The following is a 16440-nucleotide window of genomic DNA, read 5'->3' as shown; positions in this document are numbered from 1 at the left end:
GTAGCGTGTATAGTGTCATCTTTACGGCAGTGAAAGATGAGGGGGAGAAAATAAAGTGGACTTGGGCAAGAGCACATCGAAAACCATCATCCTGCTGTTGTATTCCCAGTGCAGTAATGAGTAGCTGGCAAGGGTATTTTATTATAGGCTACACCGTGTCCTTTCCCTTGAAGGAAAGAGGAACAAGTTAGAGGAGGTAGTCTCTGGAGGTTCATGTGATAAAAATACTGAGGAACTTGCAAGCTATGCCATCATAAAGCCATTGTATAGTATCTGAGAAGTGCTTTTTCAGGGAGAGAGTTGAGGCACTGCTGCTGTAAGATTGCGCTCTTGCATGTAATAGTCTCCCCCCTCTGGCAATGATGTAGCTTTCAGGAAAGATGATTATTACTAATTTAAGCTTAAAGACAGGCATTTGTTCAAAGAGCACCATGTGAAATTGTGTATCTTATATCTGTCCCTAAAGAAAAGCAACTATAGGAAAGACAGAAGGGTTTATTTTGGAGAAGGAAGAGTAGTTCACAGTTATTCCTTGTTCTGATGGTGAATCTGTTACTGTTTTAATTTACTGAGAGCTAATATGTCCACATAAATTTAATTGAGAGGACAGATGTGGTCCTAATCAAGCTGAATAACAACTGCAATACTTCTTACAGCATAAGAGTTCTGTGGGACTAGGTGATTCTCTTGTTAGCCAGAGATTACTAGGGTGCTTCTTTAGAGAAGAGGAAATATACATTTGTGAAGTGGTCTAAAAGTTGAGTTGCTTGTGCAGAAATTTTTCTGTGTTGCATAGACTATGTCCTGGCTACAGGATCAAGTCTCTAAATTGTCATCTTCTTTTTTTTTTTAATAGATCATCAGCTATTAAACAAAGTTACTGTTGAAAAACTGAAAGAAGATCTATTGCCTTATTTTATGTTCTCTAGATCTGCTTGGCTGACTGTTTTTAAAAAGTGTTTTTCTTCCTCTTTAAACTACATCCAACAGTTTAATTTCTCGCACATGAAACTTTGGAGTTCTTAGTTGATGACAAACACACACTTATTAGACAGCATTAGTATTTTTTGTGGTAAATTGACTTCTTCAGTATTAAGAAGGTGCCACATTTCAAAACCTTAAGGCTTGAAGACTTGGTTTTCGTAGTGTTGGCAAACTTCTTGCACTAGCAGTGTTTTTCATCTCCCTATTCTTTTCTGATTAAAAATGTGAAGTTTAAGACTTGGCCTAACCCTGCCAAGCTATTTTTACATGTAAGTATGAAGATAATAGTAACAATGAAGTTAAGAGCATGGATGTGCTGTGTCATGAGCTGGTGTACTATTTTAGACTTGGTGAGTGTAATTCAGATGTCAGTCTTCCCAGATTCCTTTTGGCATATGTGAACTTCACTGATAAAACTTCAGAACATTTGCCAAAAGTGGGAATGTTGTATTGAAATAATGTTCTTTTTCAAGAGCAAAATTTTGAAGTATAATATATGGATAAAAGGGAGAACTTAAAAAAACTACTGATGAATTTCATACTGTGAGGTAAAGAGCAGGGGAAGATTTTTTTTTTTGGTCAATATCTTAGTTTTTACAGTACGTTATTCACCCCTGAAATTTCCTACAATTGTTTTAATTATCTCTGTCACTCATGAGTGTGAGGGAAAAATGATGGTGGTTGTTAAGAGTGCTCATAAATGTATTTTGAGCATGATTGGATGTTGATGGATCTCAAAATTTCTGACTATTGTTGGTGACCATTCTTCCTACTGGTTGGTCATATCCGATAATTCTAGCAGAAGGAAGAATTGAAAACAGCACTACAAAAAAAACCATGTAGAATAACTTCGCTGTAAAATCAGATCAGTTTTTATGCAGTCATTTTGACTGGCAGCTGGAAATGAGTTATTTGATCTGTAATTCCTCAGACAAATATTACCAAAAAACCTCCAACACTCAAACAAAAAAAAAAAAAAAAAAAGGGGAAGAGAAAGAGCAAATGCATGTGGAATCTGAAATAACAGCAACTCCAGACTCTGGTGGAACTAGATGGATTGGGTAATAAAGGTTTGGATAACACAAGTATACAGTGTACCATATAAGAAAAAATGAGGTTGCAAATAAAACAAACAAAACCAAACCCACAAAACAGTACCAAAAAAACTCAAAACAAAACAAACCAACCAACGCAAGCACCCAGAAGTCCAGCAAGCCTATACTTCAGGATAACTCAATATGTGGTGTGCTGGTTTGGAACTTTTCTTAGCTCTTTTTCATTGTGGTATGTCTGGTCGTGTTCAAGATCACTGTTAAACTGTGGTGCTCATGAAAAATAAAGAGAAAATAACAAAATGTGGATGCTAATGTTTTAAGAATATATATAGTATAGGTTTATAATCCTTGACTGCTGTTTAAATTATACAAGACAGTTTCAATTTATCTGTAGCTCTACATGGAAATAGTGCAAGCCGGCATTGCTCTGAAAGAGATGGTTATAAAACTTGTATGGACAGGGTGAAAGCAGGTTACAGTAATAATAATTTTTAGGATGAATGAAAAGTGAGGATGCCAACTAACATTTTTGGCTTCTACTGTGCAAGGACTCCCATCTATATGGAAGTGTAATGTTATTTGAGTTAAGATCTGAATGCTTTGAGTATTATAGAAGAATTGTGATGATTGTTTAGCCACTTGTGCTACATAAAGGTTTAAGAGCTTATTGATTTAAACAATGTGTTTCTCTCTTGCCTCCTTAATTTTATGTCATGGAATATGAAGATTGCTTGATATTGAACAAAATGAGGCTCTAGCAGGATTTATATTTCTTTTAACATTATGGAGTTGAGTATCTTGTTTGGAAACATGGTCAAATCTAGATTGTTCTCTCTCCTATCACCTTTATGTAGTATTGCTCCCAGGAGGATATTGAGAAATGAAGGACTGTTCTGTAGAAAGAGCAGCAAAATATGTGCCTTTAAAGAGCAGCTGTGCCAGCTGATTACCCTTCAGGTGCTGGTGTTAGAGCTTTTAAGGTATGCAAAACCACAGATGTAAATGCATCTGCTGTGAAATGGGAAAAGAAATTTGCTATGTGTTGCTTCAGTAAGCAGTATGTGGGGCTAATAAGTAGCATTTGTGGAGCTCAAAGAAAAGTTGAGTTAGAAGCTCTAGAATTAACAGTCTAAATCTCAATTTTTAGAAAGAAAGTAAGTAGGCAATGAAAGTAGGGTAAGAGAAATACAAAACCTGGGATACAAACCAGTAGAAGGTAATTTTGCGAAGTGCCAGCTACTTGCAATGCGGTTAGTAAATGTCCCTTTCTTAGTGTTGATTCAGTTGTCTGTTGAAAAGCAATAAACTTGAAGAGTGTTACTTTCCAAACTGTGTTGCACCAGTTGTTCCCGTGGAGGCAGCTTGACCTGCAGTCCTGTGGTTGAATGCAACTTTGTTCAAAGCTCTTTATCTCTGTGTGGCTGCAGATTGATTAGGTAAGTCTGCAAAGAAGTGAGAGTGCTGAGATGGCTTGTGTTGTGTGCTTGCTCTGGAGTCCTGGTACGTTGCCTCTTCAAGGTGAGCTGTGTGGTGACAGATTTATTTGCTCTAGCACTGTTTGTGTTTGTACTTGGGCTTCTTGTTTCCAACTTCAAATGAATATGTTGTATTGAATCAGGGTGATTTGAACTTTTTTTTTTTTAATCCTGATGACTGCTATATTGACTGGTATACAGACACTGGTGCAGGCATTCCTGTGAGGTATTTTCTTAGGGACCTGACAACTGAATACTAACTGAATGGCCAGATTTTCTTAGTGAAGAATAGCTATAGGTGCAATTAATTAATTGTTATGCCATATGTTGTTGGTGTTTGTTGTTTGTTTTATATGATCTTTAAAGGTATGTTCTATCCTGAAATGTTTTATGGTTGTACATGCAGTTTTGTGTGTGGTGTTTGGTTGGTTTTTAGGATTAGGCTGTTTAAACCAAGATTTTTGTAAAGTACCTATTTGAAGGATGGTTACGTTCAGTGCCTCACATGTCATAGCTATTTGAAATGCAGTCATATATTTATATTGAGAGGATGGAGAAGATGATGAATGATTGGAGTAGGTATGAGATAGGTTAATCAAGCTTTCTTGTTAGAGGTAAAGGGGTCATTAACAGTGTTTGCAATTTCTGGTTAGAAAGCAGATGGATTGCATAGAAAAGTGTGTCGTGGAAGAAATCCCAAGAATAACCAAGGAAGAAAAGGTGGGAATGACTGAATGTGGATAAAATACAAGGAAATAGATGAGAAGCAATTAAACAGCAAAATGTGCAGTAAAGAAATGTGCAGTCAGGGAAAATTAATTTTGTTTTTCCATCCATAAAATGAGGAGAGATGAAAAAGCTGTTATGTGAGAACTTATCTTACTCCCCTGAATGTGAAAAGACAGTGAAGTTGTAAAGTAGTGGGTTAAAATGAGGTCTAGTTATGTTTAAGTGCGACTCTTGAGGGGGCTCACAGCCAATACTTGCTGTGGTTCTAGAAAAGCTAGACTGGTGGTTGCTTACTGCACAACTTAGTATACAGGCTCATGGGAAAGAGTTTCAAGGCACAGAACATCTTCCAAGTCATAGTAAAAACACCAACCAAACTAACTGTTTTTAGTTACCCACTAGATGAATACTGCAAGCGTTATTTTTCTCTTCATTCTTTTAAGGTAATTAACTTTTAGACTTGGTACTCTTTCAAATGTGAACTCAAATTGTTTTTTTCTGTCCATGAGTTACCAATAGAATAAAATCAGCAGCAAGAATAAAAACCTTTCAAAGTCTTGAAACTTCATCTCTGTCCTTTTACTTATGTTTTCCAAAGTGTGGGGAAATGAGTAGGTAAAGTTTAACATCAGCATGTTGTCAAGAAAGTCACTGTTCAGGTAGTGGAAAGTAATGAGCTTCCAGACTATCTTATTTTATCACTACTGCATTCTTCTGTTCAGTATTTTTGCTTCTTTTAAGTTGTTTTTTCAAGTAGTGTGCAGAAGTAAAAGCAGTTTTAATGTTATAATACTTAAAAAAAGCACGAGTTCGTATTGTCAACTTGAAGGCTAGTCAAGTGTGTCTTGTCTTGAGTTGACCTGGTATACTAGGGTTACCTGCAGCAGTAGAGGGCTCTTGCCGATTTCCCCTCTCTGTCCCCCCTTCTACATCAGATTTTCATTATCTGTCATTTAAGATACCTTTATATGTCTATAGGGATCATTATTTTCTCCTATTAGTCAAAGCTGCTATAACATGACAGTTTTTCAACTTGCCTTTAGTAGAATATCTTCTCAGGATTAGTTTGAACACAAGAGAATGTTTTCCTTAAGTGACTGTTGTTTTAAATACTTAGAAGGTGCTAGTGCTATCACTGTAATGCAGTGGCACATGCAGAATTTGAAATAATTGAAATGGCAATCTCCTGCCAAAAAAACATACTCACTGAAAGATGAATAAAGGTTATTCAAACAGGTCTCCATAGTTGATGTGCCTGCAGATCAGGGGAAAAAATAAACTAAGATAACTTGATTAATGTATTAGTTACTTTTGCATCTGTTATCTTCACTAGCCTTTGAGTTAGAAGATTACAAATTAGCGTTTGACTTTCTTAATCCTGTTTCGTGTGAGCATTCTTTGCCCACTTCTGTTGCTGCTTTTTTACCTGCAATACTACCTATGCTGCATATGGTTAAGCTGAAAACTAATTATTGCTCGGACAAGTGCACTTAAGAGCAGCCTATTGGATGAAGAGATGCTGGAGACAGAATGTGAAAAAGTTGAGATTATGTTCAAGTTGCATAACTAGCTTTACTTGCCTTTTTTTCTAGTGTACATAATCTGGTAGAACAATGGCCATTTTAGTCAAGCATAAGTTAAATTACATCAAATGCAAGGAAATTGTTCATAATAACAGAGGTTTGAGGGGACAAAACTTTTGACTTGTGTTAACTTGCAGTACTTTTTCCCCAAATTCCTTCTTTAATTTCTCCTACATCACCTGTTTGCCCTTGCCACAATAAAAATGTATTTGGTCAACTCTGCTGAAGATGATTACTAGAATTACTAGAGGTCAGAGAACCAAAAATGAAGAGCTGTTAAGCTTAATTGCATTTTTGAATGTATTTATAAAGATTGATAGTATTTGCATTATAAAACTCACTGATTGGCCCTTCTCCAGTGATGCTGCTTCTGCGCTTTAAACACTTCCATGCACTCTTGACTTCAAAAGATAAACTTTCTTGAAACAGAATGTTATGACTTCTTTAAGGTACTTTAACATTTAAAGGGGCACTGTAGATCTAAAGAAGTCAACCATGAGAATGTGATGGTTGTGACCGCACCATTAATCACTACTTTGGAGGTTTAAATGCATCTTGTTGAAAGTTTCAGTGTGTTATTGGTGGCTGAGGTAGAACAAAGTAGTCTTCCTCTGGTAATTGGCAAGTGCAATATATGCATTTATCTAGGATATCCTGTATAGGAAGAAGTATGCAGAGTTCTGTGTAGTTGTGTTTCAGCAGTTTGTGGTGCCATAGTTCAAGCTTCTGCATGTAGCTTATATGGCACGGGATTGGAACTAGACAATCTTCAAGGTCCCTTTCAACCTAAACTATTCTATGACTCTATGTGTATGAGACAACTGTTAAGTTTAATGGCTGTAAAATAGTAAGGCTTTTGACTATAACCAGATTAATTATCACAGTTGATGCATCAGTGTTTTTACGTGAACATTTAATAACTGATGTTACCTGCTGACAAATCAGAATATAAATCTGTTTTTGATGAATACTTTTGTGTAAGCCTCATGTAAGGTCTTTTAAAAATTCTGCTGGTAGTGTTCTGCCTTGCTGAGGACTATGGGATTCTAGGGAACTGTCAGTGAAAGCTCCCTTGGTGGTATAGTTTGAGAGAGCTACTCTACAGTTGTGTTTGCCAAGATTCAAGAGGCATGACTTAGGTGTGATAAATTGATGTGACTGCAAATAAGGTGAAAACTGAAGTGAAGAAAAGGAGTTGGCTACACAATTTGAGACTGGTCTGAAAAGAGGTCCTGAATTGATTGCTGTAAGTACATAGGACAAGGCTGTGGACAAAGGAAGAGTGCTATGAACCTTGAGAGGCTTTTAGCAAGGTTTGCTAAAATGTCCCTGTAGCCAAATTGGTGAGATATGGTTTAGATTAGTGGATTATTAAGTAGGTGGAAACTTGTGTGTACTACTGAACTCTGAAGTTTCTGAGCAGCTCTATGAAGTCCACCTGGACACTTGTTCGTGGTGGCATGCCTTTAAGGATCAGTCCAGGGCCAGTATGTCGGCATTCTGTCCCTTCTTCCACTTCCAGCAAGTTTGTGGATGCTACCAGATTGTGAGGGGCAATTGATATGCTGGAGACTAGGGCTAATTGAGTAGGACATCTGCAGGCTGGAGAAATAACTGGCACAAACCTCATGAAAAAACAAAAGCAGATGCCAAGTCTTTCTGGGACAGAGTGACCCCATGCAGCAGTGCAGTTGTGGTCCTAACTGGTGAAAAGGAGCTTTACAGGAGGGAACATAGGGGCCCTTGTGGGTTTAGTATGTGCCTTTGTAGTGTAAAAGGAGCATACTGGGCATGGTCAGACAGTTGAAGGAAGCAATTATTCTCTTCTATTTGGAGCCTGTGAGACTACATCTGGAGTACTGTACCTAGTTTTATGCTCCCAAGTACAAGGCAGATACTGACTGAGGTGTCTGCGGAAGGCCACTAAGATAGGGAGTCAGGGGCTGAGAAGTTAGTTTGTTCAGCTTTGGGAAAAGTCTAAAATGGGGGATCCAAATTGCTGGCTATGACTGTTTAATAGGAGCTGAGAGAGAAAATGAAGACAGGTTCTCCTTAAATATGCACAGGGAAAGGGTAAGAGGCAACAGACGCGAGCTACAAGAGAAATTCTAACAATGTCTTGGCAGTATGTTTTTCTACATGGAGAATGAAGCACTGAAATAGGTGGTAGAATCTCTGTCCTTGAAAATATTCAGAACCTGGCTATGGTATGATCCTCAGCAACCTGATCTGACTTCAAAGTTGGCTCTGTTTTCAGTTGGGGATCAGATCGGACAACCTCCAGAAGTCCCTTTCAGTCTAAATGAGCCTCATTTTGTGCATGGGTAGACAGGAGCTAGTATACTATAGCTGTGATCTCTGGAAGAAAAGAAGTGGTTGGAAGTCTTTTTCTATTAAGATTAAAATTTTAAAAGTCTGAAACAAGATTTTTCTCTAAAGGAATCAGACTGCTAAAGCTTACTTTAAAATTAGATCCCATTGTTAACTCCTAGTGTAATAACTTCTAGAGGATCTCTTAAAGACGTGCTTCCATGCCTTCTGTTACTTCAATAAGTAGCTGATAAAACCAGTCCCTTATAGCACAGAGCTGAGTGGCAGTGTGACAAATACTGAAAATGTAGTTTGGCAGTAAATAGAACAGCTGTTATATAGCATTAACACGCTTGGATATTGGCTACCAAGGCTTACTGTCCTAATGCAGTTCCTGGACAAAAAGGGTTAACTTGCTGGAAGTTTGGTAGTCAAACTTATTTTCACCCGGGGCCACATCAGCCTCTCGGTTGCATAGTTAACGTTTATACAGTCCAAAAGTTACATTTGGCCCTTTGAAGGCAACCACGAGGCTGATGTGCCTCCAGTGAAAATGAGTTTGACAACCGTGACCTAGATGTTGTATTGCTGATATGGTGGTAGCTCCCACAGATTACAATAATTTTGCACTTAATAACAGATGCTTCTGTTATTAGATGGTCATTCTGGCACCATCAATTCAACATCAGTGAATAAATTCCAATAGTCTGTACCTATCTATGTTAAAAAAGGACTTCCTGGTATTACAGTTGTTTCCTGTGCAAAGAAAACAAGACAACAGCTGCTGTTCAGTGATTTCAAGATCTTTTGGATTCTGTTGTGAAATCAAGATACTTTGGCCATAAAATTTTTCTGGTATAAAGTTTGCCAAAATATTTTCCAAGATCCTAAGTATAATAATTTGTCCTGACTGCCTACAATATCATGTTGGTTTTTTTAAAATGGGATTTTAGAGTACAGTGACAGTTTTAAGGGTTGAGGGCTTTTTCCTCAGTGGGAAAGATGATACCTAGGAAATATCTGCGATGAAAATAAGAATTTACAAAGGCCAACACTAATGTAATTGGAAAGCTTTTCATAGTGAGCTGTGTGTAACATTCACTTGCTGGCTAGCTGCAGTATCAGATGTGCAGGCGACATGAAGAAGGTAAGGGTTGATGGTCTAAGTTGAGCATGGCCTTAAGAGCTTAAAAAAAAAAAGCCAGCAGTGTCAGCAATGCAGGGGGCAGCAGGCATCCACATGACTTTGTAATGTAGCTGGTAACAAATTAGATCGTGTCTTGGGCAGCTCAGATTTAGGCATGAAATTTTTAGAATCTGCAGATAACATTCAGACTTTACAAATAATTGAAAATGTGAAGCCAGTGTTTAGCTGTCTTCCTGAATTTAGGAAACTTTGCAACTCAACTTTATGTAGTGCAAAGTACAACCTCCCCTCTCCTCCCAAAGACCTCTGTTCTTTCTAGAGTAGGTGATACGTAGGAAGACAACACTGGAGCAGTGAATTACTGAAGGGAATAGGGACTTTCCTAGCGATTGATAGTCTTGTTCCTTCATCTAGGACATCACATGTCAGTGTTCCTGACCAGTTTTTAGTGATTTTCTAATTTCAGTGCAGGAGGTACAATTGTAGGGGCAGGGAATGCTGAATACAACTGTTGCTGTATGCTTAACAGAAGTTTAGGTCCTTCCTTGAAATAAATTTCACACAGCCTGCCTGGGAAAAAAAAAACAAAAACAAAAACAAAAACAACAAAACCCAACAGGAAACAAACAAACAACAAAACCAAACAACAAAACAAACAAAAAAAAACCACACAAAAACCACAAAAAAACACACACAAAAAACAAAACAAACAAAAAAACCCCCACAAAACCGAACAACTATGAGGAAAAAAAAAAGAAGAAAATATTCTGTTATCTGGGTGCTTATTTTAAGAAATTCAGAATTTTTACTTGTACAGAATTTTTTTTATCCTCGAACTTCCTATAAGGACTGTGTACACTGAAAACACCAAATGCCACAGGCAGTTTGTCTGAATGTGCCATGTTCCTTTCTCCATTTAAAGCTGGGGAAATGTCTATTTCTGCTTGGCTTCTTTTTTTTTTTTCTTTTTCTTTTTTTTTTTTCTTTAATCCTTCTCTGTAAAAGTGATATCCCATTAAAGACAATTAAACATGTTAATGTACAAGTTTTTTCCATTGCTTTTGTTCTCCCAAAATGGCTGAAATGTCCTGTGTAGTGTGTTGTGGTTGGTTGGTTTTTGTTACCCTCAGGAGATGTTATTTGTGCTTCAGGCTTCTGTCTTAAGTTTAATAAGAATTTCTTAGACACTCCTTCTCTATATGACACAGCTTTAAATGGCCATCATTTCAGCTTGTCATTACCAGCCAGCATTGTTGGTACTCTGTGTTAAATGTAGTTTGGGGTTTTTTTTTGTTGATTTGCTAAACTATCTTGTGTTTATACTGAATGAACGAACTTGCCTAAGACAAAGGAGAGCAATCTGTGTACTCTTTGTTGTTATTGACTGAATAGTTCAAGTCATCTTTCTTCCTCCTACCTCTACTTTTGAGTAGGTAAAATATGGCTTAGTTCTAGAAAACTTAAGCATGATCGCTTTTTATTAGACCTCCTGTTTGAACATAAAGTTAACCAAATTGTGAAATCCAGAAATTGGTGGTTGTTTCTCAGAGTCCATAGACAAAGGCAAACTTAAGCTATTGTTAGTAATACATGGAGAAATGGTCTCTGAGAAGTGCATTTTAGTATGGGAAGAACAGAAAGTACACAAAACTATTAAGTACTGATGTTGTACTTACATGCTTATAAATATAGGCATGGAAATATGCCAATTCTTGATTTAGATCTTTATTGCTTCTCATAGCCAACTGAGTTGACTGTCATGCCAACAAGTGTGCCATGCAGTCTTACAGTTAATATGTAGATTCTGGCAAACTTTTGCAGTTTGCTTGTGTCAATACTGGGAAGTGTCTGAAGGATCAGGTATTAATTTGCAATTACTAAGACTTGCAGTTACAGACCAGCCAGCTATTAATACTTCAATACAATATTATTGGCTTGAAGTTCTCTGCTGTAAGGTTACCTTAGTTGCAGTGTAGGTTTATAGCTTTGCCAGGCACTGAAATACTTGCTACTTTAAATGAAACTGAGAAAAAAACCCAATTTTTTTTTTTAATTTCTGGATCTTTATGTAATAACCTAATTGAACGAATGGCAGAAAGACTTGCTTATGAAGATACCTCAGTCAGCTCTTGCTTTTGGTGACCTGCAGGGTCACATTTTGGTTTGCTAATTCTATAGGTCATGCATTCAGCAGTATCTGCAAGGCATATCAGCGCAGTGGTACCTTTACTGTCTTTCAAAAAGATATCAACAGGGAGATGTTGTGAAAACGTTTTTAAAACATTATTTCTATTTAAGAAAGCTTTTTAACTTATTGGCTACTAGCTCCTATTTGTACTGCTAGGGGAGTACCTAAAATTGTAGTCTTAGCACTTTTAGTTATCAGAGGACATAAATATTGCTTAGTCATTTCTTCATGTTTGTGCCTAGTTCTGTGCATCTTAATAGTGTCTTGTTTTGTGTGGAAGACGTAGTGTTGTTAGAAAGAAAAGGAGTGTGATAGTTTTTAGAGAGACTTTCTTGTGAGGTTTGGAGACACCTGTCTCCTGATTGATTTGGTGTCCTTAGATTCCGCGCTTTCCCCCCGCTTTCAGGGCCATTGGATCCAGGATGTTATGGAGAGACTAAGTCTGGTCTTTCGACTGCTAAGTTTTGCATATATCCACGTGGTCACCCATGATTCTGCCAAGGGTAACCCTGAGTATTATCAAGAGTGACTGAAGAACTCCGAGAGCAAAGGCAAAGGACATGACTGCAAGTTCTCAACCTGGGTGCATATCTCAGTGAGTGTGAAAGACGGGTAGGGAGTGAATGCGTCTTGCCGTTGTTGGAGGTAGGACTTTTGACTTCACTGAGCTGTCTTTGAGGAACAAGATCTACTGAGTGAGAGTCAGAATCTATCTGACAAAGCAAGATGGGAGTTTTCTTTCCAGTAGGACCATTATAAACTAGGTATGTTGAGCTGTCCTCATATTTTCTCTCTTCTGAAAAGAAGACATGAAGAAGTGCCTGAGAGTAACATGACGGGAGAGGTTTTTTTCCCTCCTCCCCTTGTGAAGGCAGCATAAATGAGGACTGTGCACAACTGCAGACTTATCACCTCACTGAGATGCTGGCAATGTGGTTGGATATCTTGCATGACTGGAGTAGTGCAATTAGTTGGATCCATGCCATTCAGGAAGTTGAGAAAGGTAGTGCTTGATAGAAGAGTGTATAGAATGTATGGACCTTTGCCACTGAGCAGGTGACAAGCCAGTTAAGCTTATGGGTAATTCTAAGAGGACAGACCAAAACAGTTGACACCATTAAGTAGCTGCTACTGGTGGCCTGATTAAAAAGTAGATGCCTTCTTTAAAGCCTTCTTTAGGCACCTGGAAGAAGCCTCATGATTGCAGGTTGTGGTGTTCATGGGAGATTTCAGCCACTCTGGCATCAGCTGAAAGAGTAACAGGGCTGGACACAAACCATCCAGGAGTTATCTGGGGTATGTTAAAGATAACTTGCTGATGCAGTTGATCATGGACTGACTAGGAAAAATTCTTTACTTGGTCTGTTATGCATAAACAAAGAACAACTTAATGATACAACAGGTAGTGGCCTTGTTGGCTGAAGTAACTTTGAGACTGGAGTTTGAAATACTGAGAAGAGTGGTCAAGACTGATACTAGAATCATAACCCTAGACTGTAGAAGAAAGATTTTTATCTTACTCGGGAATCTGCTTGTAATGTTCTCATGGGGAAACTGTTCTGATGGGCAAATATGCTGAGGACAGCTGACTAATTTTCAAGAGAAACCTCATCAAACTACAATAAATGTCCCCTGCAATGTTCAGGAAGTCCAGTGGGTCTGGCAGAAGGTCAGCATGGAAGAACAGGGAATCCTCACTGAGCCTCAAATCCCAGGCTGCGTTAAGCATGACAGCAAGTTGAGGGAAGGGATCCTTCACCTCTTTTTGGCACTGGAACATTATGTCCAGTTTGGGATTCCCCAGTACTGGAGGGACACTCAGATACCAGGGTGAGCCCAGTGGTGACCTACCATGTTGATTAGGGGCTGGAGCACAGGGTGTGTGAGGAGAGGCTGCAAGAGCCTGGGTTGGTCAGCCTGCAGAGGGGAAGGAGCCTTTACTGCTGCCTGATAGGAGCATGTCAAAAGGGTGAAGCAAGTCCATCTTCAGAGATGCAGCACAAGCAGGAATGGGAACAAGCTGAAGTGTGGGAAATTCAGAATAAATTTAAGGAAAAAGTACTTTTCTGAGGGAGATCATACACTGGAGCAGGTGCCCGAAGTGGTAGAGGAATGAATCTTATTCTGTGATGATATTGAAAACTTGACTGGGTCAGTCTCCAAGCAGCCTGATACAATTGGACCTACTTTGAGTAGGACTGAGCAGCTTCTATAGGTCCCATGCCTCTTACCTCATTCTCTAAATCAGTATTAGAGCTGGTTTTGCCATGAGAAATGCATTATGAAGAAATCTATGCTTAGGAGTTCACTTGTTTGTGGTAATTGGTAGGTGTCTTGGTTAGAAATGATGACTACCACTTATACCCATGTCAGAGGTGACCTGTTGAACACTTTGGAGACATCACAGGCTTTCTGCTAGCTAGCACTAATAAATAGTGTTTCCTGGGATCTGAGCATTCTGAATGCCTGGGTCTGACAGAAGAAGTCAGAATGATTAAGTGAAGAATGTCTTGCTGCTAATAACTTATACTCTGGTACAGACATGAGCTTTCTAGGTAAACTACCAAGATACACATTGCATTTACCCCTGTGATTAGTATGGCAGTGTATGTATCTATTGCTGTGTGGCAGAGTACGGGCTTTCTAGTTTCTAATAAAAGACAGCAAACAGCAATGACAAAAATCCTATACTGATCACTTCATATTGCATTTTTGGATTCTGATTGCAGTTGCCTTGTATTTCTGTTAGTCTATGTAACTGCAAGTTTATTATATGATAGTGCTGAAACAACTTGGAATGCAAGTTGTTTCTTGTACTTGGTGTGTGTCTCCTGGAATATCAACTCATGTTTTTGCAAGTTTGTGGCTGGGTGAAATAGGCTATGCTGCAATGTCACTGCTAACTCCTAGATATTTGAAATGAAGCAGGAGTGATAGGCAGTAACTCTTCAGACTTCTGTGATATTTAGTGTCCAAACCCCACCTCTGATTTTTCTCTTACACTCAAAAAAAAAAAAAAAAAAATGCTGACAGGTATTGTGATAGCATTAAATAGCGCTAAATTGATTTTCCAGATAAAGAGTGGTGAAGTTTGGAAGGAAGTATGGCAGAGCATTTATCTGCCCAAACTTCAGTTAGCAGTCACTGTGGTCTTGCTAGTATCTTTTTCTGGGGAGAATTCATATCATGGAAGCTATGTTTTTGAGTGGTGCTGCAGGATAGCAGAATCTTGTGTCTTGTGCTTCCTGGAGTTTGAATTACCCTGATTGAACATAACTTCTTGCTGCTCATAACAAGTTGGAATAAAGATGATTTACACAAAATTATGGAAGACTTTATGAAACTGAGTGATTTCATAATGAAACAAGCTAAAGTCTAGATAGATGTTCAGGGCTACCCATGAGCCTTCCTTTCTGGAGGGTGGAGTAAACTATATGTATATACATCTATAATCACCTCTGAGCTGATGATTTCTGTACTTGGAAGGAAGGCTTTGGGTATATGATAGTCAGTTCCATGACTGATTATTTCCTGTGTTAGTTATCTTTAAAATGGTGTGGTAGGCAAATAATGTGTTGAAGTAAGGGAACAAAACAGAACATGCTGTGCCAACATGTAAGTTGGTTGCTTACCTGTTCTTCAAATAGTCTGTTCAGTTTTAGTCCCTTGATCTTAAAAGCAAACAAACAAATCTAAAAAATGACTGCTCTTAGTAATGTTTTTTTTCTTGGTGAGAGCCTTAGTATGACAAGCTATGCTGTTAGGTTTCCAGGTGATGGGGAACTATATGTGGAGTGCAGGGAAGGAATCTCAATCTAGAGCTGCCATCGTGATCAAAGTGTCTTCCCTTTTTGAAGCATTTTATCAAGGAGATATTGAGAGATAAGGCTACAGAGGTGGTATTAGTGATTAAACTCCCCCTGCCGCAGTCTGCAGTAACTTACGTAAATGATTCAGGGCACACATTTATTTTGCATTCAAATATCAATCTTTCTATGCCTTCTTTACATCTATACAGTGAATCGTATGAGCAATTCTGCTCAAGTCAGGTGTGTCTTTGACTTAAATGCTGTTATCTTCCAGTAAGCCTCACCTCCTTCAGTGGCACAGCTGAACGTCTCGCATCTAGTTCTGAACGTTGTAGAATAATGGTGACTTATTGCAGCTTGAATATCTCAAGTTTATTTCTAAAAGTTTGGGCTGTGGACTGGAAGCTGTGTTATCTTCTCAGTTTTGGACTCTTAAGAGGAAAGAGAGGCTGTCTTTGCCAAAGGTCTTGCACGAAGGCAGCTGCACATACAAAGTATGAACTAGGTAGTATATTGTTTTGAAACATGTCCTCTGTCATATTATGTTGGCATCTGTGTTGAACTTGAAGTGTAGTAATGCTAGTTTTGAAGCTTCTGGACTTGACTCTGAAGAGCATACTAGAATGAAAACCTTTTAAGAATGAACCGATGTCCAGAAAGTGACAATTTTTGTGCCATGTGTCTAATTGCCTCTTGGTGTCATTGTAGGTGATGGGACTGACTTAAGTGCAAATGAAGTTCTATGTACTTGATTTACAGAAAGCAGAAAAGCTGAAGCTGACTAAAACTGAATGATTAGATGTTACTCTAGATCTCCTGAGTAGAATTTCTATCATTACCTTGAATTCACAGCCCTACAAATAAGTGAAGAAATGGAGCTTTAAAAATAATTTTTAAGCAAGCAATGCTAAACTTAAGTCTTAACCTCAGGTTATAACATAACTTATTAATGAACATACTTAAAATGAGTTACTTTTCTCAAAGCTGAAGGCTGTCTCTTATTTTTCCCAGTTTTGTCATTGAGAATAAGAAAACTAGTTTTGAAGTGATTTGAGAATGTCACAGTGACCCAGTTGAGGACAAACCAGTGCTAAAAGAGGTTTTGTATGGATTCATATATGCAGCTTTCAAGAGTTAAAAGCTTCTAAAATACATGACAG

The 16440-nt window shown here is 38.2% G+C and overlaps 1 protein-coding gene across 1 annotated transcript in view; it reads left to right on the top strand.

Moving 5' to 3' along the window:
- Positions 1-9274: 9274 nt before the first annotated feature.
- Positions 9275-16440, top strand: part of NECTIN3 (nectin cell adhesion molecule 3) — a gene marked incomplete at both ends in the record, with an annotated part of 40996 nt that continues 33830 nt past the window's right edge. Inside the window, 2 exons of the mRNA XM_080350847.1 lie at positions 9275-9283; positions 11878-11974. Of these exons, the coding sequence (XP_080206973.1) occupies positions 9275-9283; positions 11878-11974 (106 nt within the window). The remainder of the gene's footprint in view (positions 9284-11877; positions 11975-16440) is intronic.

This window comes from Nesoenas mayeri (assembly GCF_963082525.1).
Source record: "Nesoenas mayeri genome assembly, chromosome: 1".
Lineage (NCBI taxonomy): Eukaryota > Metazoa > Chordata > Aves > Columbiformes > Columbidae > Nesoenas > Nesoenas mayeri.
Note: the sequence above shows the minus strand (reverse complement) of the source record. Positions and strands in the feature narration are given on the sequence as shown.